At 39.8% G+C, this 26,989-nt stretch overlaps 1 protein-coding gene across 2 annotated transcripts; it reads left to right on the forward strand.

The window, feature by feature from the left end:
- Positions 1-719: 719 nt before the first annotated feature.
- On the forward strand, positions 720-25,697 carry LPL (lipoprotein lipase). Of its 2 annotated transcripts, none has more exons than XM_081570850.1 (10): positions 720-903; positions 6,373-6,542; positions 12,714-12,893; positions 14,498-14,609; positions 15,601-15,834; positions 17,112-17,354; positions 18,605-18,725; positions 19,634-19,816; positions 21,340-21,444; positions 23,730-25,697. In XM_081570850.1, coding segments are annotated over exons 1-10 (1,437 nt in total). In that variant the 5' UTR covers positions 720-815; the 3' UTR covers positions 23,731-25,697. The 2 variants fall into 2 exon arrangements, with proteins under 2 accessions (XP_081426976.1, XP_081426983.1); XM_081570857.1 differs by having other exon boundaries at positions 6,382-6,542.
- The last annotated feature ends 1,292 nt before the right edge of the window (positions 25,698-26,989 follow it).

Consider the following 26,989-nt stretch of genomic DNA (forward strand, 5'->3'; position numbering starts at 1 on the left):
ATTTCTTGATGAGTTTCAGGATTAAGTATAATTTGCATAAGGCAAAAATTAGAAACTAGTTAGAGCAAGAACGCTTTTCTCAACTGCATAAGCCAATCCATTTTACCAAAGTTAAAATACCAGATTGTGCAAGTTCAAGCTGCAGAAAAATGTGTGTCTATGGGTCCTTAGATTGACATTGTCTAGGAGAATTGGCGGGGGGTGGGGGTGGGGACACAAAAAACAGACACTGCAAGTTACAAACAGGAACCATCAAAAGAAGTTGGGTATTGCCCAAATGTAGTTTAACAACTTAACTTCCCTTCCTTAGAAAACTGATGATTAAAGAGTATTTCACATAAAGCCATAAAAACCTTTGTTTGGTGTTTGTATAGGGGACCCAGGAGAGCCAGACCTCTTAGGAAAAGCAAACTGCCCTCCTAGAGAAAGTAAAATTTTTCCTTCTGCCCTTTCCCCTTCTTCTCCCTGGCAGAGTTGAATCTCATTACAGTTGGCTCAAATATTTGGAAGTGAATTTAGTACCCTCCCCCCAACTTATGATTTTATAGCCAATAGGTGATGAGGTTTATTTGCATATTTCCAATCACATAAGCAGCCGTGGAGTGGAAACAGTCAGACTCATTTTCTCCTCCCCCACCTCCTCCTCCTCCGAGGAAACCTGCCGCTTCTAGCTCCTCACCCTCCCCTTTAAAGGGTGACTTGCTCTGCGCCAGACCTCTGCTCCAGCCTGCTGCCGTCTCGGGCTCAGCCGGTCTACCGGTCTGTCCGCGCTCGCGCCCGGTGCCCTGCATCTCCTCAGAGGGACATCCCCGGAGATGGAGAGCAAGGCCCTGCTTCTGCTGGCTCTGAGCGTGTGGCTGCAGAGTCTGACCGTCTCCCGCGGAGGGCTGGTCGCCGCTGACAGTAAGTTTTGTGCGCGCAGACTCCCCACTTGGCAGAATAGGCTCAGTGGCCATTTGCACACGTTGTGAGGATGAGAAGGAAAAGAAAGTAGGAAGGGGTTGAGATGCGCACCGGGGACTCTCCTGGCCCGAGCGCTTGCCTCAGAAAGGGTCGCGGGGGTGGGATCTGCAAGGAGCACGGAGGAGATTTTTCCTCCGATCTCTCTGGGGCGGCTCCCAGTACACCTTTCTCTCTTTCGCGCGCAGTCCTCTCGACTCCGGCTGGAGCTGAGTTCCCTGGAGCCTGGGCTCTACAGGGAAAGGAGCTGGGTAGGTCCCGTAGAGTGTGAGGGGCGGGGCCCGGGAGGCGGGAGGAAGGGCTCCGTCGGCGGTGACCTGCTTTAACCTCTCCTCTTGCAGGGGCCCTGGAATGAAAGAAAGGGGGCCAAGGTGACCCTGGCTTGGCCTTGGTCGCAGCTCAGCCCCAGCCACTGAGAGCGCGAGTAGAAAGTGGCCCCTTCTCCTGGAGAAGCCGGCCCGTGGGGGAGCGGGGAGCAGGGGGAGGCATTGAGCGCAACACTGGACACTCTTGCTCTCCACGTGCAGGGACGTGGAGGAGAGGACGCAGGACGCGAAGTCCTGGGCACGCGGGGTCCTGCACGCACTGAGGCGCCGGGGAAGCTGTCCAGCTTCCACTCTTGTACCCTCGGCTTTACTTAGCCGCCAGCAAGCCTGGTGAAAGGTTGACCACCGCGCCCCTCACCCCCACCCCCCGCCGTGAAAAACGTGGCAGAGCGACCAGCAATCTGACCGCTGACTTAGAGATTGCCAGGTTTGCGCTTGGCTACCCTTACTGTCCTCGGACTGTTCTCGGAGCTGAGCCCGGCTCGGGCGCCCTGCCCCGTGGTGCGGTCTGAGTTCTTGGGGCTTCTTGGGCGCCGCGGGGAGGCCACTGGCGGAACCCCAGTCGCCGCTCACCAGGGTTAAGGCGTCCAGGCCAGATGTGAGTTTATTGCAGGGAAGAAGAGCGCCCAGCCCGAGACCTGCCCACAGTAGAGGCAGCCTGTGTAACTTGAGCCTTGGTTCAGCTAACACACAGCAGAACTGAAAAGGCAGCTGAAGCAAGTCATAAAAAGAGGCAACATTTTCTTTCCTCTGGCGGAATTGCAGTTAGGGCAGTGTCTCCTGAATGTGCTTTCAGGCGGCACGTCCTGCAGTGGCTCATTTTATAGTGAAGTTTGTCTCTGACTTTGCTGCTAAACATTTATTTCAGCACAGAGTTGTGAAATAACATTTTTAAATTTATTTAAGTTGGAGTAAAATTTCTTTACCATGTTGTGTTAATTTCTGCTGTATATGAAATGGCATTTTTGATAGGTTATAAAAAGGAAAGCTGATAAGAAAAGTATCTTTTCTGTCAGATCAGTTTGATAACACTGGAGGTTCAATTAGTTGTTCAGTTGATAAGTCCTTAAGTCATGTCTGACTCTTTGCAACCCCATGGACTGCAGCACACCAGGCTTCCCTGTCCTTCACCATCTCCTGGAGTTTGCTTATACTCATGTCCATGGAGTTGGTGATGCCATCCAACCATCTCATCCTCTGTTGTCCCCTTCTCCTACTGCCTTCAGTCTATCCCAGCATTAGGAGAAAGGAGACTCAGGAGACATGAGTTTGATCCCTGGGTCGGGAAAATTCCCTGGAGGAGGGCATGGCAACTCAGCCAGGTATTCTTGCTGGGAAAATCCCGTGGATGGCGGAGCCCAGCAGGCTAGGGTCCATGGGGTCCCATAGAGTCCTACAGGACTAGAGCGACTGACCACACACAGGCAAACATCTTACGAAGTAGCGTGTGCCCCTAGATAGTGTTTTACACTATCTGAGAAAATGGTTGGAACAAACTCCAAATTCTTATTTCAGAAAGTACATCACGGGATAATGTTACTTAGACCAAAAACACACACAAATACGTGTCATTCACAGTTTTTAAGTTTCTGTCAGACTCCCTGAGAGATTCAGGACCCTAAATTACTGGGCTAGTCAGTGTCACTTCTCTGGGTTTTGCTTCCTCAGCCCTAAAATGAGGAATTTAGACCAGACTCAAAATCCTCTTAGACCCTTTAATTCCTTACTCTTCGATGCAAATGGACACAAGTGATTAAGGAATTAAATTGGATTTTAATCAAGCTATGTTTTTCCTAGCTATAAATGCTTTGTAAGGGAGGAATCATTTGGAAATGGACTTGAAATTAATCCCTCTCATCCTTCCTTCCCACTCTCACTCCAACCCCCATCCCCTCTTTATATTATGCCTCTCCTATCACAGCAACTTTCTGCTCTCTTTCTCCTCCAAACTAATTTAGCTAGGAATATAAGACATTCAGAGTAGAAAGGAGCAAGTGCGAGGCAGGAATGGTAAGTACCACCACCTCTGGGCTCTGACTATCCTTCTCTGTTTTCGATTTCTAAGAAAAATATGAGGATACGGGCACTGCCCTCAGGCTCTTTTTTCTTGGAGCCACCACAATCTCTGCATGGCCTCATTAGGAAATTTGAAGAGCTCAGTAGCTACAAGTCTGTTTGACTGGCCATAGTGTATTTCTAGGCTAATATCTGAGTTAAACATGATGAGTGATGACAGCAAAATAGCACATATCACCTTCAAATGAAGCAGAGCTCAGCAAGAGTGTGATTGATTAATGTATGGAAAGGTGGGAGTCAGGCACCGGGAAAGACTTGGCAGTAAGAAATGTTCACTTTCTTTCTGGCGGTGTATTTTTAGCTCAACCCTCCTTTCTTGCTTTATTTCAGGAGGAGAAATTAGGCTGTAGAGTTTACAGCTGCTATTTTTGCAAACATTTTTTTCCATAAAATTGGAAAGTAAATCTGCTTGTTAGGTAAGGCAAGCACCTTGTCTACATTGGAATGTCTGAAAACGCTGACCAATTCAGTCAGATAACAACATTGATTTTTTTCCCCAAACCTTTTTTTGGGGGGATCAGCATTCTACAAAAGCTGAGTTGAGAGAGAAGAGACGTCCATCACCCTAAAAGAAGAGACGAATTACTGATGAAGTTCTTAGGAGTGTATGTTTGTGTGTTCAGAGAGAAAAAACAAACAGAGAAAGGAAGAAAGTAAAAACTTTAAGAGAATGGCATTATAATTGAGCTCATATACCTCATGTCTTCATATAAATGTTAATCTTATTTATCTGATAACTGTGAACTGCCTTTAGAGTCACTTTCCTGAGATGCTCAATGCTCCTCCTACAATGTACCTTCTACAAGTATACCTTTAAAGGGTTTTGACCTAATTTCATCTCTGTGATTTATTATCTATATTAAGATAACTCCTAGCCTTTGTTGACACACTTAGATTTTTTGTTATTTATTTAGGAATTTAGAGATAAAGATTATATAGTCAAGAAATGCATTGACTTGTAACTCACCTGATGCCCCCAAATCTCTCTTTAGTGTTTGATGAGGACACATCTAATGGTGTGATGTTACTAATATGATGAGTCAAATTCAGAACAGAGGCCTTTTTAAAGGATTAAACCTTAGGCAACTGCCCCTGTAACACACACTATTCTAAGGTGGCTTTACTTCTAAGGGGATCTAGTGAAAGGTCCTTCTACTATCATTTCCATATATAAAAAACAATAATTTCTTTAGTAGCAATTGAGTCAAATCAGTTCATCTGCCAGCCAGGAGCAATCCCCAGTGTATATATTATGATGACAAAACATACTGTTGACCCACAGTCAGGGTCCATTCTTCTCCCTAACTCTTCCTGAGCTAAGTCAATTTTATGAGGACTGGTAAAAATTGGAAAAGCACACTCATCTTTAGAATGCCAAGACATCCTTAAGGGATTACAAACAACCAGGTATGTGGAAATACCTTTGGTGTGTGTCAGAACACCAAGGAGAGGGAAAGACTGATTAAACACCAGTAGCATCTATAATTTCATATACAGAATAGACAAAGAATTGAAAACATCACATAGCATATAGAGGGGTACTGTTTTCTTGTCAAAGGCTTCATTATACTTTCTGTAACTTAAAAAAGAATCCATGAAAAGCAAAACAGAAGTTTCCAAGTACAAATTTTCTTGCAAATGTATGAATTTTCTCGTATTGTTCTTTACAAGCTATGTACCCCATAGAAAATGATGGTTGTGGGAAATTGGAGCTCTGAGTGATCTATATGGTAGTCTGGTACAAGAGTTAAAGATTGAATAGACTTTTCTTTTTCATAGAAATATACAAATCCTGCCTTAATAATTTCAAAGAATATTCTTAGTCATTTCAAAACCACTAGCAACTCTAGGGCCACCATGTTGCATAATTCTAGGAAAAAATAGACTAAAAGTGACTGTTATCCTCTGGAGTTATGCAGAGCAATAATCTTAAATATCAGTTTGGCAACCAGGTGGTGGGCGAGAGCTGTCTGCCAGATTGTTCAGGTTATTTCTGCTTTAAAAAGCTTGCTGATCGAACATATTAAAAGAAGACTGTTAAGAGGGGAAACATAAGTTATTTGATACAGAGTGATGTGGGTGAAACTAATCTAGTTTGAAATTTTCTAAGGCAGTTTCTAACAGTAAAAGAACTTCTCAGACAAAATCAAAAGTAAATTGCAATACAATTTACTTAAAATTTACTTAAAATGTTTACTGTGATATTGTATGTACTTCTTACAAATACCCTGTGAAGATTCATCAACATTTAGAAGTGTTGTCCGAGACTCAAAAACAGGCCACAGTTTTCTTTCTCTCCTAACTCAGTCGGGGCTTAACAATGAAGAGTGGATTCTTTCCAAAACCACCTCTGCTGTAGTATTTTAAGCACCGGCTTTGTGTGGAAGTCTGTAAAGACAAGTGAGGAAAGAAATATTGGGGGAGAGAATTAATCATAATTCATACATAACACAGATATTTCTGAACAAATCACTAAAGGATCTTTTAAAGCAATTTTGAAATGATGCATCTTGCCATGTGGGGTAGGAATAATTCCATACAAAATTTCCCCATGCTTCCAACTTTTCTTCTTGCTAAAATTTTTAAAAATAGTGCTAGTGAAAAGGAAACAGTCTTCCCTCAAACAAGCTTTGTTGTTGTTCGTTTTTGTTGTTCAGTCACTATGTCCGACTCTCTGTGACCCCAAGAACTACAGGATGCCGGGCTTCCCTGTCCTTCACTGTCTCTCGGAGTTTGCTCAGACTCTTGTCCATTGAGTTGGTGATGCCATTCAACTATCTCATCCCCTGCAAAGTGTCAGATACAACTGAGCACTGGAGCACCGTCAACTTTGAGTACCACGGGAGGATCAACCATTCTCTTGCAATCCACTTTCTTTTTTTTTTTTTACTTTAGAAACAAAAATAGTATTAGTGGTATTTGCTTGTGAATCTAAAACACACCAGTCCAGCAAATAAAAAAAAAAAAAAACACCCTCTAATTAACCTCCTATCCGATTTTTCCTTTTCAGAGATTACAGGAGGAAAAGATTTTAGAGACATTGAAAGTAAATTTGCTCTCAGAACTCCCGAAGACACAGCTGAGGACACTTGCCACCTCATTCCTGGAGTGACGGAATCGGTGGCTAACTGTCACTTCAACCACAGCAGCAAAACCTTTGTGGTGATCCATGGCTGGACGGTAAGGAAGGCTCTTTAGGAAGTAGATTGGCATGAACTAAGCATTCTAACAGGCTTGTTGAGAGCCCAGTGATGGGAACCCAGTGATGGCTTTGCTTAAACTGGAATAAAAACAGTTCTGGCTCAGGTGGGGATTGAGGAATCTAAAGCCACAAGTTGCCTACTAAACAGAGTGAAGTAAGTCAGAAAGATAAAATGCATATATATGGAATCTAGAAAGCTGGTACTGATAAAATTATTTGCAAGGCAACAATGGAGATACAGACATAGAGAACAGACTTATGCACATGGGTGAGAGAGGAAGGAGAATGTGGGGTATATGGAGAGAGTAACATGGAAACATACATCACCATATATAAAATAAATAGCCAATGGGAATTTGCTGTATGACTCAGGGAACTCACAGTAGGCTCTATAACAACCTAGAAGGGTGGGATAGGGAGGGAGGTGGGATGGAGGTTCAAGAGGGAGGGAGCATAGATGTACCTGTGGCTGATTCATATTAATGTTTGGCAGAAATCAACACAATACTGTAAAGCAATTATCTTTCAATTAAAAATGAATTTTTGAAAAAGTATATAAGAAAAGCCACAAGTTCATGGGTGCTTCCTCTCGACAGTGCTAGCCTTCAGTTTACCATGGTACCTAGCTGTGACCTCAAACTGGCCATTCCTCTAGCCTTTGCTCAAGTACAGAGCAGAGTGTAGGTTAGAGGAACCGGTGGAAACCTGGCGTGATTCCTTTCCTAAGGAAGATGACCTGTGAGAGTGAGGAGAGGGCTGGGGTGGAGGGAAGAGACTGTTTCTGTTCTGCTTTGCCATTCTTTAGCTCTGTGACTGGATCCAGCCACTTCTCACCACTGGGCCTCAGTTTACTGATCTGTTATAAAAATGAATTTAGACTGGACGTCCCTCCTCTCCCAACATTCTCCAACTGTAAACTTTAGGGAGCTTTTCTAGAGATGAAAGAGGGCTAGCCAGGGAACTGTCATGCAAGATGATTAGCAAAGGTGAAAACTGCTTATATTTACTTTTCAAGAATATGAAAAAAGTAGTTCTCTTTAAATATACCAGCTAGTCCCTTTATATGGTATAGTTCTTACTTAACTAGTTTGTTTTCAATATTTTCAATCCTTAATGAACAGATTTTTATAGCTTATTAAAAAGAACTTAGATAAAATTGATGCTTAAAGAAATATTATCTTTCCATTATGTCCAGAGTTTCTGAATGTAGTAATAGATGCTTAACTTTAATGAGGTGGATCAGCTAATGGTTGCTATTTCTACTCCTGATTTTTTTTTTCCTACATAACTTAAATGCCTTTGTTATTGACAGTGTAGGACAATTGCTATTACTTTTATAAAGATGAAGGCGACAACTAATGGAATTCAAAGGAATATTTATTTTAACAAAACACATCTATTTACTAGAGTTCAGGTAGCATATTGTACATCTTGTGATAAAAAGTTGCATTTTCAAATTTCTGACATAGATCTTTTTACATTTTAAGAGGTTTATATTGGAAAATATAATCTTTGGTTATTCTAGACACATTTTGGCTATATTTAGAATTGAGCTTTTAATACTTTTCAAAAAAGTTTAAGCTTAACATTCATATGACAGAAATAAATTAAATATCTCAGGTATCTCAGCTTGTTCCTGAGAGAATTTTGTAATTTAGGAATTTTTGAAAAATATTTTCTCCTCACACTAAGGTGGCATGACTCACCCAGTATCAGTAGATAATGGTAATTTCTATCATTAGCCCCACTGCTTAATAAGACCACTTATATTCTTTCCATGGATGAAGGAGCCTGGTAGGCTACAGTCCATGGGGTCATGAAGAGTCGGACACGATTGAGCGACTTCACTTTCACTTTTCACTTTCACGCGTTGGAGAAGACAATGGCAACCCACTCCAGTGTTCTTGCCTGGAGAATCCCAGGGACAGGGGAGCCTGGTGGGCTGCCGTCTGTGGGGCCGCACAGAGTCGGACACGACTGAAGTGACTTAGCAGCAGCAGCAGCATATTCTTCACATGTGTCCTGACATGTTTGAGTGCCTGGGCTCAGAGGCTGGGGCTGAGTTTCACTGTGCAGAGCTAGGTGGTCTGTGCAATCACTCATCTAGGCATTTCGGTGAACAACCTGGCTTCTTCAGTGGGACCACCTGGTACAGGTGGCAAGGAAGACTTCCAGTGCAGCTGTGTGCCTGTGAATCAGAGCTATGACAAATTAGTACTGATTTAAGGAAACTGAGAAGGACAAAAGCTAGGAAGTATTACCTTTTTGGAACTGAAGAAGGTGGGTCCTTGTTTTCCAGTCCTTTGCTGGGTTGTTGTTACTGTTCAATCGCTCAGTCATGTCTGACTCTTTGTGACCCCGTGGACTGTGGCATGACAGGCTTATCTGTCCTTCAGTCTCTCCCAGAGCTTGCTCAAACTCATGTCCATCGAGTCAGTGATACCATCCAATCATCTCATCCTCTGTTGTCCCCTTCTTCTTCTGCCTTCAACCTTTCATAGCATCAAGGTCTTTTTTAATGAGTGGTCCTTTCTCTTCGCATCAGGTGGCCAAAGTATTGGAGCTTCAGCTTCAGCATCAATCCTTCCAATGAATATTCAGGACTGATTTCCTTTAGGATTGACTGGTTTGATCTCCTTGCAGTCCAAGGGACTCTCAAGAGTCTTCCCCAACACCACAGTTCAAAAGCATCAATTCTTCAGCACTCAGCCTTCTTTATAGTCCAACTCTCACATCCATACATGACTCCTGGAAAAACCATAGCTTTGACTAGATGGACCTTGTTAGCCAAATAATGTCTCTGCTTTTTAATATGCTGTCTAGGTTGGTCATAGCTTTTCTTCCAAGGAGCAAGCATCTTTTAATTTCATGGCTACAGTCACAATCTGTGGTGATTTTTGAGCCCAAGAAAATAGTCCGCCATTGTTTCCCCATCTATTTGCCACAAAGTGATGAGACTGGATGCCATGATCTTCATTTTTTGAATGCTGAGTTTAAGCCAGCTTTTTCACTCTCCTCTTTCACCTTCATCAAGAGGTTCTTTAGTTCCTCTTTGCTTTCTGCCATAAGGGTGGTATCATCTGCATATCTGAGGTTATTGGTATTTTTGTTGGGGGTTACTTATAAAAGTATCTTATGTTAAATTTTAAAAAGAAAGGATAAGATTGTTAGGCAGTTACTAAAAGTATCAGTCACTGTAGGGGTAAGTTGGGTTCCTTGCCCTTTGACAGATTGCCCAGCTCAGAGACACTGATAGTACAGAAAAAACTTATAATAGGGGCTGAGAGAAAATAAGATTTTCCTTCCTTATCTAAGGTAAGCTGCTCAGCCATTTAAGGGTATGGGACTAAGTGAGGAGGTTCTGCAGCTTTGTCATGAGAAACCCAAGGGAATGCCTAGCATGCAGTGTGCCCAGGACACTTCCCAGGAGGCAGTGCAGCCACAGATGTCCTGGAGCTTGGCCACCTGCTTGTGTTTAAGTACAAGGTTCTCATTGTGATGTTGGAGCTCCTAATCCCTGGCTAAAAGGAGGAGTGATTAGCATTGTGTTCTGGAGAAATGACATCATCCTCTCTGGAAAGGCAGCTGCAAATGGTGGTGAGCCTTCAACCTCCAAGAGAGGAGAAAGATGGGGCAGGACCAATTCTTTAGGGTTTTATGCTGGGCAGGCATTGCATCTGATTCTTCCAAAGACCCAGGCTTTGCACCCTGACTGGAAGCAGCCACACAGAGATGTGTTCATAGAAGATTCCAACATGTTCCTAGTGATCTCACATCACCTTTGTGCTTTTTTGGCTTTGCTTTCTCTTCGTGCTTGAGATAGCTTATCAGTTCAGTTCAGTTCAGTCACTCAGTCTTGTCTGATTCTGTGATCCCATGGATTGCAGCGTGCCAGGCTTCCTTATCCATCACCAACTCCCAGAGCTTGCTCAAACTCATGTCCATCGAGTCGGTGATGCTATCCAACCATCTCATCCTCTGTCGGCCCCTTCTCCTCCTGACTTCAGTCTTTCCCGGCATCAGGGTCTTTTCCAGTGAGTCAGTTCTTCTCATCAGGTAGCGAAAGTATTGTAGTTTTACCTTCAGCATCAGTCCTTCCAATGAATATTAAGGACTGATTTCTTTTAGGATTGATTGGTTTGATCTCCTCACAGTCCAAGGGACTCTCAAGAGTCTTCTCCAACACCACAGTTCAAAAGCATCAATTGTTCGATGCTCAGCTTTCTTTATAGTCCAACTCTCACATCCATACATGACTACTGGAAAAACCATAGCTTTAACTAGACCGACCTTTTTCAGCAAAGTAATGTCTCTGCTTTTTAATATGCTGTCCAGGTTGGTCATAGCTTTTCTTCCAAGGAGCAAGCGTCTTTTAATTTCATGGCTGCAGTCATCATCTGCAGTGATTTTGGAGCCCAAGAAAATAAAGTCTGTCACTGTTTCCATATAGCTTATAGAGCCAGCATTTTATCACTGAAAGTAGATTGGGAACCAAAGTGGTCACAAGAAGACATTTCAGAGTTGAGAGTAACTTCCAGATCATCTGATCCCTTTGTTTCATAGGTACCCTGGTAAGGTTAAAACAGTGCCTGTGTTCATAGACATAATCAGGGGAAGAACTGGGATTGGAATCAACATCTCCTGAGTCCCAGACTTGCTTTTTCCTTCCATAGAGTATAGCAATGTGGTGAAAATTTGTGCAGTGTGTTAGTGTCAGGCGTGAATAGAGAGTTCGTGTTTTAATGTTTTATCCTACAAAATAGATTAAACAGAATGGAAGTATATGGCTGATTCATGTTGATATATTGCAGAAAATAACACAATATTAGGAAGCAATTATCTTCCAATTAAAAATAAATAAATTAAAAAAAAGAAAACAAATGCAAAAAATAAATAAATAAAGGAAGCAGATCTGAAAGGATCCTAAAAGCAGCCTAAGACATTTATTTCAGAATCTTCTTTGTCTGTTGAGTCATAACCTTTACTAGGGCTTACAGTATGATCAGCTCTCAGGTTGTATTAGGGGTAGGCAAATTTAAAACAGGTTGTTGCTATGTATAGCCTCCTGGCAGGATGGCATGGAATTTTGTCATCTGTACTTTTTTTTTTAATGTGTTCGATTATTTTAAAATAAGCATATTTGCCAAGATGTCCAGCGTCTCCTCTTTGATAGCATAAACCTTTTTACTTTGAATTTGGGGGCCTTTATCAACAAGAAGCAAAGAATTACAGATAGCAGTTTGCTTACCTCCAAAACAATACCAATCTCATAATTTTGGAAATTTGATAATTAAACCTCATTAATTTGCACTCTGATAATCAAGAATTTGAAAGGATGGTGAAAAAGTCTGAGCTGAAACTAACAATTTTCTAATGTATTAAGAAATTGCTAAATAAAATTATCTTCTGTTAGAATAGTATGTTTAAAACTATTTTTTTCATTATCACATCAAATTTTGTATGTAAATAACCCTTTATAAGAGTAAAGCTATGGAATCTAGAAAGACAGCAATGATGACGATCCTACTTGCAGGGCCGCAAAGGCAGCACAGACAGAAAGAACAGACTTTCGGACACAGTGAGGGAAGGAGAGGGTGGGATGATTTGAGAGAAAAGCATTTAAACATATACATTACCATATGTAAAACAGCTAGCCAGTGAGAGTTTGATGTATTACATAAGAAACTCACAGCCAGTGACAACCTAGAGGGGTGTGATGGGGAGAGAGGTAGGAGGTTTCAAAGTGGGGGGACCTGTATACCTATGACTGATTCATGTTGATGTATGGTAGAAGCCATCATAATATTGTAAAGTAGTTATCCTCTAATTAAAAATTGAAAAAAGAAAATGAAAAAGGAATAAAGGATAGTCACATTCCCCAAAATATTTCTGTTGGGAAATATTTATTAACCCAATTGAAAGTATTTAAACTAAATTTCTTTTAAAATAGTCTGTCATTCTACTGTAAATTTTGACTTATTCAGATTGATCTTTTGTTTCAATGCTATAAATTATTGAAGTTTTACTCATGAGCCAGTGGGCTTCCTATGGATTCCCCCCCCATTTAATGTATGGGGTTGACATATGTATCTATTAATATAACAAGTTGTAGGTGGGCATTTTAAGGATGCTTGTATCATCCTCTTCAGGTGACAGGAATGTATGAGAGTTGGGTGCCAAAACTTGTGGCTGCCTTGTACAAGAGGGAACCGGACTCCAACGTCATCGTGGTGGACTGGCTGTTACGGGCCCAGCAGCATTATCCAGTGTCTGCGGGGTACACCAAGCTGGTGGGACAGGATGTGGCCAAGTTTATGAACTGGATGGCGGTAAGACTGGGGGAAGGAGCCTTGTATGTCCAAAACAGACCAGTTGGCTAGAGCTAAACTAACGACTGGTCTTTGTTCCTTTGTGGAAAAGAAGAGAAAGTGTCAGTCGCTCAGTCGTGTCTGACTCTTTGCGACCCCGTGGACTGCAGCCTGCCAGGCTCCTCTGTCCGTGGGAGTCTCCAGGCAAGAATACTGGAGTGGGTTGCCATGCCTTCCTCCAGGGGATCTTCCCAACTCAGGCATCGAACTTGGGTATCCCACATTGTAGGCAGATTCTTTACCACCTGGGCCACCAGAGAAGCCCTTTATTCCTTTATATTTAGATATAGATATTTTTTGGGTCAACTCATATCTTCAGAATAAGCAAGGACATTATTTTTTTCAGCTAAAAGTAGCATTATGATAAAAAATGATAAAGCTATAAAGCCCATAAAGCATAGTCCTGCCCTGCACTGACCTTTGATATTTTCATGGTGAATAGATTTGCTGAGACCAAGAACTAAGTGGCCAGAACAGACAAAAGCTTATTTCAAGGCAAAGGAAAGATGTCATGTTCAGCCACATCCTTCCCTACCAGTTGGCTGGTACATGGAAATTTTATCCAGGCTTTGACCTGTTAGAATACCAATCTTTTGATGAAAATTTTAATAGTACTTATTCCTTAGTGTGGATTAAAGATCCGGATTTTTGTTGAGAGTTGGAGGAGTGATGGAGATGAGCTAGGGAAAAAATGACAGGAAAAGTGTGTAGGATCTGAAGTAGCTGAGGGTCAACAGTTTTATTCACTTTGACTCTCTGAGGTCATCCTCTGAAAATTACCTTTGGAAAGTATCTTGGGGTTGAAATGAAGATAACAACGGGCCATTATTTAAGCCAGGTACTTAAAAATAAGCTCTGTTTATTGAATTGATCATTAAAAGATAAAAGTTCTTTTCTTGACTCTTTTGCTAACCAGGAGAGTGAACTTGGGCAAATCAGATCACATTCCTGGAACTCAGACTTCTCATCTGTTGAATGTGAAGGCTGGCCCATATGTGTCCCATCCTCCGTAATACTTTCCGACTTTAAGTCATTGCTTGAGTAACCTTAAAGAATAAAGTAACACAGGGCATCTGAGTAGAAAATTATGAGTTAAATATATATCTGTATGTGTGTGTCTATATATATATAAATACCTATATATAAATATGGTGCTCAGTCGCTTAGTCGTGTCCAACTCTTTGGGACCCCATGGACTGTAGCCCGCCAGGCTCCTCTGCCCACAGAATTTTCTGGGCAAGAATACTGGAGTGGGTTGCCATTTCCTACTCCAATATATAACTATACACATATACATGTATTTTCAGATGTATACATTTCTATTTCAGACATTTGGAAAACTTCTCTAATTTAAATATTAGTAAGGAAAGAGAAAATCTCAACAATATAGTCTATGTTCCTCTTACCTGTAACAAGAAATTAAAATAAATAGAGTTAAGTTTCAGTATTGCCTCTATTTTGAAAATGATATTTATTTATTTGAAATACTCTTCAACTTTTATTTCTTTTAGCATTGATATTTTGCAGAGAACTGTAAAACTCTTTTTTCTGTTCGTCTTCCAAAGGATGAATTTAACTATCCCCTGGACAATGTGCATCTCTTGGGATACAGCCTTGGGGCCCATGCTGCTGGTATTGCAGGAAGTCTGACCAATAAGAAGGTCAACAGGATTACTGGTAAGAAAGCAGTGCCATTTTCTCTTAAAACAAAAGAACTGCATTGCCTGTTGCTCTGAAAGAGAAGCAGGATGTTTGTCAAACAAGAATATGTGTGTTACCCTCCTGGGTATGCCTGGCCATTTGATTATCACATGGGAGGGCTCTTTTTCTGGAATAAGATAAAATTCAGACCCTTGCTCTCATGGGCTCACCATCTACTGGCAGAAGAAGAGAAATGATGCAGAGTTAAACACAGAAAGCCCAGTGGCATCTCAGAAACCCAATTCCCTCCTCCCTCTGCTTTGTGCTTAGATAGTGTATTGCACACATATCTGCCACCTCTCATATCAATACTGGAAAAAAAGAAAAAGGACCCACACCAGAGGCCATTTGGAAAAAGGAGACCTGTCATCCAGGCCAATGGTAATAGATAGTTTGGCCTGTGTAGAGAGGAAGAAAGAGCCCAGCACTATTTACAGGCCTTCTAACCAGGCACAGAAATAATTTACAAAAGGGAATGAAGTCATCCTGTGTGAAAATTGTTATTTAATGATTAGTTTGAGAAATTCAAATTTTATTTGAAAAAGAGATAAGCCTTCTCTTATGAATCTCAGTAATTTAAAACTCAGTCACTACAGAATTGGAGCTGATAACAATCTGTGACTGCCAGTTACATTCAAATGATGAGCAATGGAATGCTAAGGTGATACTGATGGAGACTAAAACTAACGGTAATTTAAAAAATCTCTGAGTGACTTCCCTGGTGGTCCAGTGGTTAAGAATCCTCCTCGCATGAAGGGAACACAGGTTCCATCTCTCCTCGGGGAACTAAGATCCCACGCGCTGTGGAGCAACTAAGCCCACACACCTCAACTAGAGAATTCATGCAGCCCAAAGGAAAGATCCCACATGATGAAATGAAAGATCCCACATGCCACAACTAAGACCTCATGCAGCCAAATATATAAATAAATAAAAATCTCTGAGGACTTTTTGTTTTCCCGCTAAGGCCTAGATCCAGCTGGACCTAACTTCGAGTATGCAGAAGCTCCAAGTCGCCTTTCTCCTGATGATGCGGATTTTGTAGACGTTTTACACACATTCACCAGGGGGTCACCTGGCCGAAGTATCGGAATCCAGAAACCAATAGGGCATGTTGACATTTACCCTAACGGAGGCGCTTTCCAACCAGGATGTAACATTGGGGAAGCGCTCCGTGTGATTGCAGAGAGAGGCCTTGGAGGTAAATATAATTCAGAAGTTAACTAAACGTAAGTTGTTGTCTTAAGTCTTACTGACCAAGTGCCCTACTATTCTCCACAAGTACATAGTTTGAATATACACTTAGCCAAGATGTGTTTTTGAAGAAGTCTGTCACATTTTAGCATGATCACCTTGGAGCCTCAATACTTCCTGGGGTCAGACAGACATTTCATCTTGTACCATATTGTAAGCTGCACTGAATACTGCACTTGCAGTAATAAAAGGAAAAAAAAATAACCAAAACAGTGGGATGGCAAGAAAACTGCCTTGCCTTTGATAAAGTATTATCTTGCCACACATTAAACTTTGAATACAGTGCAAAACCAGTAGTTATTTTTATTTCTACTAAAAGTAAAGGACATGTTAATTAGTCCAAATTTCTTTTGCTAGCCTTTTAAAGAGATGTACAAATCAGAAACAAATCACCATTCCCTAAGAATAAATATTCCAAGTTTTTAAGAAGAAAATGCAATTTAATATTAGTTTTTAATGTTGAATAATCATGTTAGTGTGTGTTAATTTTATGATTCGTTTTAAGGGATCTTTGCATACCTTGTAGACAATGGGACCTACCTATAGCCAATATACTCCGATGTTTTGTGCATACTTTATAGAATTTACAGCATAATGTTACTAATTTTAATTGTTAAAAAAGCTTATGATAAAAAGCACTACTTTTATGACATTGCTGATTATTTCTATAATTTCTATAATTATACATTTATAGAAATTATAGAAATAATACATTTTATAATTATAGAAATTCTAGAAATAATTGTTAATAATTCTATTATTTCTATAATTTAATGTAAAAATCATGAACAGTGACACACTCTTCAATTATTCATAGTATCTATGATAAAATACTGTTAATATGGCAGTTATACCTATGATGTGGTTTCTAAGGGTATACTTCCAGAAGCATCTAGAGGTATTATATACTTTCAATATAAGCAAAAGGTGTGATGAACAGGGGGAAATCAACTTCTATCTTGGATGTCCTTATTACAGCTTCGTAAACATACTCACAAATATAAGACAGCAGAAGTATCTAAAGTTCCTGATAAAATTGGCAACTTTAACACTCTTGGGGTAGGAAAGAAGCTGCTATCAAGAGTGCCTCCTTAAACAGGACCTACAATCAAAGAGATCATTTTATTTTATCAGCACATCTCAGCTGTATTAGACATGCAAGATGAAACACTCATTGTAAACTGTCACAGAGTTGAAATGTGCCTTGTGTCTCTTTTTGCCCAGATGTGGACCAGCTAGTGAAGTGCTCCCATGAGCGTTCTGTTCATCTCTTCATTGACTCTCTGTTGAATGAAGAAAATCCAAGTAAGGCCTACCGGTGCAATTCCAAAGAAGCCTTTGAGAAAGGTCTCTGCCTAAGCTGCAGAAAGAACCGTTGCAACAACATGGGCTACGAGATCAACAAGGTCAGAGCCAAAAGAAGCAGCAAGATGTACCTGAAGACTCGTTCTCAGATGCCTTACAAAGGTAGGCTAGAGACTGTTGTAAATAGGAAAATGGATTTGATCCTATTTTTTTTTATTATCATGCTTGATGCATCACATGTACTGATTCTGTCCATTGCAACAGAGATGATAAAACAACGTTGCTAAGTTCTGAGCCCTCATCTGTGTTTCTGTTGGTAGAGAGGAAGTTGCACTAACCAGTTTTGCTGGAGCTCCTAATTCCCACTGCTAGTGAGGCCCAGGGCACAACTGCATTACCCTGTGCAGCGGTCCCGCCTGCCACCATCTTCTGTGCTTGTGCCCATCAGCATGGGCCAGCACATTAGTACCAGGCTCTGCGTTCATTTGAAACCATTCATACAGAGTCATCAAACTATGGCCCATGAACCAATTCTGGCCCATCATCTGCTTCTTTAAAAAAACTTATGTTAGAATGTAACCACACTAATTCATCTCTGTATTGACGAAGGCTGTTTTCATGCCTCCATGGCAGAGTTGAGTGGTTGAGACAGAGACTATTTGGCCCACAAAACCTAAACTCTTTACTGTCATCCTTTGCGGAAAAAGGATGCCAACTCTTAAAATCTGCTTTGGGGCTTCCCAAGTGGCTCCGTGGTAAAGAATCTGACTACAATACAGGAGACGCAGGTTCAATCCCTGGTTTGGGAAGATCTCCTGCAGAAAGAAATAGCAACCCACTCCAGTATTCTTGCCTGGAGAATCTCATGGACAAAGGAGCCTGGTGGGCTACAGTCCATGGGGTCGAAAAAAAGTTGAACACGACTGAACCACTAAACAACAAACAACCAAGTCTGCTTTTAAGTGAAGGCAGGAAACACCTGTATTTGAAAATAGAACTAGTCCTGAGAGGGAAGAATATACCACACCTTCTAAGATACTCCCATTTTGTTAAGAATCTGAGTCTCCTGCATTGCAGGCAGATTCTTTACCATCTGAGTCGCTTAGGAAGCCCAGTACCCGATCAAAGATGATTACTTGCTGGGTCTGCTTACCAAGTCAGATACACCTGAATTCTTCCTATCCACTAGAACCACACTCTTCTGCAAGGGAGTAGAATTCAAAGTCTGAATATTCTAGTGGTAAGCACTGTACAGATATGAAGCAATCTTTCTGAGTCACACTTATAGTCATGTATGAACACTTCCTGTTGATCACCAGTAAGATGCAGTCTGCTGTTGAGAGTGCCTGCTTGTTTGTGCTGCGGTGTTTCTATAAAGACTGATCGAGCGTGTTCTGATTTTCTCTCTACAGTCTTCCATTACCAAGTAAAGATACATTTTTCTGGAACTGAGAGTAATACATACACCAACCAGGCCTTCGAGATCTCTCTGTATGGCACTGTGGCTGAGAGCGAGAACATCCCTTTCACCCTGTGAGTAGCCACAGGATTTTACCTTCAGCATGGGGGTTTATCATGGCACTGTTATCTGCCTTGACTATCAGTCTGGAGAACAGAAAGGGCATAGGCTAGCAGTCTCCAACCTTTTTGTCACTAGGGACCTGTTTTGTGGAAGACAATTTTTCCATGGATCAGGAGATAGGGGATGGTTTCAGGATGATTCAAGCGCATTACATGAACTGTGCACTTAATTTTTATTATTATTACATCAGCTCCACCTCAGATCATCAGGCATTAGATCCCAGACCCCTGGCGTAGGACTCCTAAAAAAGGCGTACTCAGTAGAAAATTTTTTAAAAAGCTTTAAATTTTTTAAAAGGCAAAAGATGTTCATTACAGTGGTACCCACAGTAGCATAAATTAGAAGCAAAGTAAATGTCCAAAACTGAGGCAATGGTTAAGTGAATTGTGGTTCAACAAATCAATAAAATCAATCTAGCCTCTAAAAAGTGTAGTTATAGAAAACTAGGTAAAGCATGTTAAAAAGTGGAAGATGAAACATGAAGTGAATAAAGAAAAAATAGAGAATTGCATGTACACTATGTGACAAAGGAAACATATCAATACACCTATCAATACAAATAGGAAATATATGAAAATGAAAATAATATCTCTAAATGATGGACTTATGAACTTTTTCTCTTAGGAATTATATTACATAATTCATATTGTTAGGGTAAAAGTTGAAATACTTTAAAGGGGTGTAACCATCTTTCAAAATACACTAAGTGCCATTGACATTCATCTTTTGTATTTTGTTGGACATTTTTTGCATTTTTAAAATATTCCCCAAACAATAAAGCTATTTACCTTTTAGGAGGAAGAAAACGGGAAAAAATTCTGATTTTCAGAACTAACCACATATGTTGATCTTTATTCAGGCCTGAAGTTTCCACAAATAAGACATACTCCTTTCTACTTTACACGGAGGTGGATATTGGAGAATTGCTAATGTTGAAACTCAAATGGATTAGTGATTCATACTTCAGCTGGTCCAACTGGTGGAGCAGCCCCGGCTTTGATATTGGGAAGATCAGAGTAAAGGCAGGAGAGACTCAAAAAAAGTAACTAATTTTTCTCCATTCACTTCTGATTCACTCAAATGTCTTTACCTAGAAATAGTATTTCTGGAGCCTCCAACATTCAGGTAAAACTTTAGTAGGCTTTGTTTTTAAAACTATATACCTATACCCAGGGATTGAACCCAGGTCTCCTGCATTGTAGGCAGATTCTTTACCTTCTGAGCCACCAAGGAAGCCCCATTCAGTATAAAAGTTTTAAATCCTCTGAGGCTCTCTATGCAATTCATTTAAAACTATATACCTAGATAATTATACTTATTATTTTTTAAGAGTATTATTTAATTATTATACTAGAGAAGTAATGGTATCTCTGCATTTCATGGAAAGAAAATATAAACTGAGTTGCCACAGTCATTGAGTAAAGCTGAGATTAGAAGTCAAGAATCTCAGCTTCTCATTTAGTGTTGATTCCTGCAAGCACAAAACAGTTATGCAGAGAACCTTAGTGATGCCACTTGCACATTCAGAGATTAAAACCAGCCTCTTGGAACTTCCCTGGCAGTCCAGTTGTTAAGATTGAAAGTTTCCACTGTAGTGGGTGTGGGTTCAATCCCTGGTTGGGGAGCTAAGATCCCACATGCCAAGAGATATAGCCAAATATTTAAAACAAATAAAATAAAAACCAACCTCTTCAAGAAGGATGAGATTCCAAGATAATCTCATCCTCTCTACCCCACCCAAATCCACATAAATCTATAAAATGAAGTGCATACAGAGCCTCAGAGTATTTAAAACTTTTATACTGAATGGGGCTTCCTTGGTGGTGCAGAAGATAAAGAATCTGCCTACAGTGCAGGAGACCTGGGTTCAATCCCTGGGTTGGGAAATCCCTTGGAGAATGAAATGGCTTACCCACTCCAGTATTCTTCCCTGGCGAATTCCATGGACAGATGAGCCTGGCAGGCTGCAGTCCATGGGAATGCAGAGTCGGCCAAGACTAAGCGATAACACTTTCACTTTCTTTCATACTGAATGTACAGGGATTTTACAAACTACAGTATACCATTATTGTAAATAAAAATGACTCTTTAAACTAGGATCAATAATATATTTCTCTTTTGTCATTTTCTTTTATAACCAAAGTGGGGGAGGAAAAGAAGTTGTGAATGGAGAGGCTATACAGAGTATGTGTATTTCTAGCAGGGCCAGTTGAAGGCTGATTTCTGAATTCCTTAATGAAGAAACTAAGAAGTGGTAAAGTTGATCTTGTTATCATCTTTTGGTAAAAGCCTGGTGATTTTAAACCTGCTCCCGGCTACCTGTATGCCTGTCTATATTAATGAACTAGCTTTATTGCCAAACAGTGCATTAAGCCCTCAAATAACCATCTGATTCAGATGTGTTGCTGACTGGAATGGCCTAAGTATAAACAGTTAATTATTGGAAATATCAAAACAGTCAGAAGAATCATGTAAGTTTCAGACAACCCTGACAGAAGCATTTATTTTTGAACAGTCATTTTTATTGTTCCAATATGCTGTGTTCACATACATTTTCTTCCACAGGGTGATCTTCTGTTCCCGGGAGAAAATGTCTTATCTGCAGAAAGGAAAGTCACCTGTGATATTTGTGAAATGCCATGACATGTCTCTGAATAGAAAGTCTGGCTGGTGAGCATCCTGGACTCAGGCTCTCTGGGTATCTTGAACTTGCTCTCCAAGGGATGCTGCCTCATGCATTGCCCTTTACCCCTGAACTAGAGGCTTGGATTGAGTCTTGTGATGAGAACCTCAGGTGGTCTTTCTTAAAGTCTTCTGCATACACATTAGGGGGCTTCCCGATGGCTCAGCAGTAAAGAATCCGCTTGCCAATGCAGGAGATGCAGGTTCAATCCCTGGGTCCGGAAGATGCCCTAGAGTAGGAAATGGCAACCCACTCCAGTATTCTTGCCTGGGAAATCCCATGGACAGAGGAGCCTGGAGAGCTACAGCCCATGGGGTCACAAAGAGTTGGACACAACTGAGCGACTGAGCATACACACACACACACACACACACACACACACACACACACACGCACATTAGACCTGTCCATTTGCTTTTAGCAGTACTTCCTCTGTTTTCTTTTTCCTATTCTTTCTGCCAGCTCTGGTGCACTTTGTAGGTTTTATTTTACTTCTTGAATTACCACAAAATCTTCACTTCTGCTTTTTCCTGTACTGCATCCCTGCTCCCTTTACAGACCTGTGTGCAGAGCATATATCACAAGTTTGTAGCCATCACTGTGGCTATGAGCACAGCTCCTCCTGGGAGTTACCCAGGGGAGTGAAACATCTGCTGAAACCAGAGTCCTCCTTGATTCTGAGTGCCAACAGATTCCAGGACAGGGAGCCAAAGGGGCAGCCACCAAGCATCCGTCTCAAAACCCCCAAAGATGGAAAGCTTGTGGACTTAAGAGTTTAGAAGATGGTTCTCTTTTCCACCTCAAAACAAGTGCCTGGCTCTTTTCTACCTGACCTTTAAGGTTAATCCACATGGCAGCTGTCAGCTGAATTTTTCCAGAGCGTCAGTACTAAGTAGAGACTGAACATGTGACTGCCCCTCCCTCCACCGCATCCCCTCCTGGAATTCCCAAAGTGGGCCACTTCATTCCCCCACTCATTCCCCTGCCAGATGCAAGTGCTGAGGGGTTGTAGGTATAAAGGGGGAAATCTTAGACCATAGCAGCCAGTGACACAAGAGAACAATGGGAAAAGTTGGTCACAACATCATCCCGAAATAGAAAAGCCAATTGCTTTTGGTTTGTCTTCCCCAGTTACATTTACAGACAACAGTACAGAAGAATTCTCTAATCAGAAAAAGCATATTAAAGGCTTTATGTGACATAATCTCTTTTATTTTTAATTTCTGTTTTATAATACAATCTATCAATGGATAAGTATGGATTTCAGACTTTATACATGTATAATATTTATCTTCTTGTACTTTTTTACATTATGGCATTATGACATATACTTTGGACAAGATGAAGCCATCTGGATTAAAAACATTAATGTAAGGGCACTCAAGATAAACTTGAAATGGAGAATAGTTACTGGTATTGAGCCAGGGAGAATAATTGAATTTTTATCTAAGTGTATACTTCTACTAAGAGCTTCATTGCTTTGTTTTTCTTCATCACAAATCTGAGGCGATTCATACTTGTTTTAACTCTTCAAAAGGGACTCCTATATGAAGTTTTATATATGAATTTAAGTTATGTACAAACATACACAAACATTCTTATGCATATATTATCCCAAGGTCATCCACAACTTTAATCTATAATGTGAATTAAAAAAAAAAAAAACTTGAAAAATTAGGAACCAACTCTTATCTGTTTATGAAGTATTTCTTGTCACATTGTGTAAATTATAAGACTTTATCTAAGATAGTCTAATGATATGTTCTTCATCTGATGATAAGATTACTGAAACAACAGATATTTAGGGAGGGTTTTTTTTGGGTTTTTTTTCACTCTTGAACTTTATCTAGAAGGTAATTATGACTCAGACTAATAACCTTCTGCCGTTTCTCACCTCTGAGATCAAGTCAATGAACTAAAAGCTTCTCTCTCATCTTCTGGTAAAACTCTTTAGAAGACTCATATCACAAGAAAAGGAAAAAAATAGGTATTTCATTTAACAAGTTTTAGAAGTAAGAAATCGTGCTAAATTTTGAAATCATTCGATTCAGTCTTCTGAAAAAGATACTCCTTATCAAGACATGGCTAAGTAAATATTAGACTGTCTGATTCCTATGAGCCTGCCTCTTCCTCTGATTAGGTTTATTCTCACAACCTTTGTTCTGAACTTCTGGTTGACTACTTTTTCATCTTGAAGGTGGTGAGGGAGGGAAGAGGGTTATAAAACACTAAGCAGATAATAAATTGCCATTCCTCCTCTGTTTTCTCTCAGAAACTTGGCAAAGCTGCAGAAGAAAGAACAGCATATGAATTCTATGAAGAATGAAGTAACTTTTACAAAAGACGCCCAGTGCTTTAGATGGTGAAAAGTGGATTTTCCTGAGTATTAATCCCAGCTCTAGCTTTATTAGTTATTTTAGGAGACAGTCTCAAATACTAAAACTAATTCAATTTGAGGCATATAGTGACCAAATAGCACATCTTCCAACATTAAAAAATAACAGATATGAAAAGCACTGCATTCGGTCCTTTGAGAAAAAAATAAGAGTTATTTAAAATGGTAAAATAATCAGATCTCTTCATGTAGTAAGTTTAGCCACAGCCTAAAATTGATTAGAATCTCATTTTTAATTGGGATTCTGCATTTTCTAGATTGATAACCTTCTCAAAGCTTTCTCCGGGTCTAAATATAGAAAGTAGGGTTTTTTTGCAGCATGAGTAGGACCGGTTTACTTATCAATTAAAATCCCTACTTTCTTGGAATTGTTCTCCTCTTGCCATTGGAATGTAGTCCAAGAGTGAACCAGGAACTAGTGACTTGGATATAGAAATGAAGAATAGAGTTGATAAAGCACTGAACCTTTAAACACCCTCTACGGTTGGTTGCATCATAACTAAGTTACAAATTAAAGGAGATATATAAAATTCAGATCAATTAAATCTTAACAAACTTTACAGCTTATGGTTTAGTATTTCCTCTTCCTTTTCCTGCTTTGTCTCAAGATTATATTTTAATAGTTTTTCCCTAGATAAGTTTTTCAAATGAGCCTGTTATCATCAGCTGATACAGAATTTTAACTACAGAGAAAAAAATGATATCGTAGTTTTATTATCAGATTTTCCAAATTATATTCATTGAAGTCCTTTAATGTATGATAGTTACAGTTCAATTTTAAGCTTATTTCAGCCATGCTTCAGTCAGGCTTCGAGCATGTCTTTTTCTTCCCTAACTTTGATAAGAAAATACGTGTTCAAGATGAAATTTTGCATCATGCACAGTCCTACAAATTTTAGAGAAAGATTGTTTTTACTAAGTAAAGAAACAGAAAAGTTAGTCAGTCATATATTCACTGGCAGTGCTTAAAACCATTGTGGACAATGAAAAGGATCAATTGCCATATCCACGTGAATTTTCATGGAAGTTGTTGTTGTTTTTAACAGCTAGTCAAGAGTGAGTGAACATTTATTTATAAACTAGATCTCATATTTTCAGAATGCTTTTCTATATATTGCTATAAAATGATAGAGAAGTCAAATATTTCAGAGGCTATTACTAGAAATCCAAACTGAATGTGTGTGGGTGTCTGAACACATATTCACGTATGAAGCCCCACATGTACGATTATTCCTCAGCGTGGCTTGGAAGGTAAATGATTAAGAGGTGCATTGGAACACACTGCAGTATAAAGTGTTCCAGTGGTGCCGGAACACTCCTTCATCTGAGAGATACGATTGTGCCTGTACAACGTAGAATGAATGTTGTGAATGACATCAGCCAGTTTGGAATGAATTCTCTCTAAAAATAAAATGATGTGCGACTTGTTGTTGGCATCCCCCTTCATTGTTATAATTCATTAATTCTCAGAATTTGGGTTTGAGTAAGGGTGCATCAACTTAAGAAAGTATGAATTCAATCAGTGTATGGCCCTGGGAACTCTGACTTCTACAGACTTCACTATATATATATCAGCAATGCTTTGACTTTCAATGTTATTTATTAGCTGTAAATATATGTGTGTATGTGTAAAGGGAGATTGTACATATTGGAAAGGTCATTGTGGCTATCTGCATTTATAGATGTTTGGTGCTAATTTTGTACATGTTTTTATCAGTGACAGTTTCACTGAGCCAACTTACTCTGATGAAACAATACAATAAAATGGGCTTTAAAAAACACAAAACTTACCTGTGTGAAGAAATGGAATCTACTTTTAATAAAATTGACAACATTTTATTACAATGCTAAGTCATTATTTTGTATCATTTAAATCCCCCTTAAAAGAAATTTATTCTTAGAGCCAGATTCATTCAGCAAATTTTTACTGAATAATCCCTATGCTCAGTAAAAAATACAGCCTCTAAAAATTACATTTACATGTAAATTATATTTACATTTGTATAAAGTCTTAGAGATCATTTAAACTATAGAGAAAAATGATACAAAATTTTTCCTAAATAAAACACACAGAACTTTTCTTGCCTGCCAGATACTTCTTCACAAGTAACATGTTAGATTAATATTAAAATATCTTTCACCATTTCCTGGAATAATGTCTCTGTTTCTGAGATCTGATCATTAGCTACAAAGTGGATGGCATTTGTGTAATAAAATGAACCCTTTGGAGGTGCATTTTTAGACCTTTTTTTTTTTAATTGTTTTGATAATGGAAAAGAACAACATACAGCCCACTCATGTAACTAAGTAGAGATTGCTTCTTAGTACAATCAGTACTTAGTACTCTTGAACCAATTCTTGGAGAATGGATTGCTGTTCTAAGACTCAGAATAGTTTACTATTGGTTTGACTTCCTGGCCCACACTTTCTTCATTTAAAATGTTATGAATTGTATATTTTGTTTTTCTAGTTACCTTAAACTAAAGTAAGTATGGTTTTATAAAATCTGTAATGACCTCTTAAGAAATTTACAGTTACTAATGTTTAGACACAGCCTCTATCTTGTTCATTAAGGAAAGTCTTTTGGAAAACAGAATTATTATACTGAATCTGAATGACATGCATGCTTACCAGCTACTTCTGGACAACCCAAGCTTCTAATCTACCCTATTAGCATTCCACCTGTGCCCACTGAGTTTTAGAAATGCAAAATCTATGCCTAATTGTTCCATTTCCACTCTATAAGTGTCAAATGATTAAGGAACACAATCAATAATATTGTAGTAACTTCATATGAGAATGGATGATTACTAGACTTATCATGGTGATCATTTCATAATGAACTCTGCAGTTCAGCTGAGGATCCCCCTTGAGTCTTTGAGTACTGATCACTGGGTGTCTGTGTGTGTGAGAGGGATGGGGAGGGGGATAATGAACTACCAAAGGTTCAGGAAAGAACTCACCAAAAGGAACAAGAAAATAGTACCTATACAGCTCACATAGAAATAAGATAGTGCCCTTTCCAACTCACAGACAAGAAAAACCTCATAACTAGTGTTACCAAGTACAATGAACAAAAGAGCTTTGCTTCAATAGTTCAACAAAAATAGATCTAAAACACTTCACTGTTCCTGTCA

The sequence above is a fragment of the Giraffa tippelskirchi genome, chromosome 1 (genome assembly GCF_054371585.1).
Source record: "Giraffa tippelskirchi isolate mGirTip1 chromosome 1, T2T-mGirTip1v1.2.pri, whole genome shotgun sequence".
NCBI lineage: Eukaryota > Metazoa > Chordata > Mammalia > Artiodactyla > Giraffidae > Giraffa > Giraffa tippelskirchi.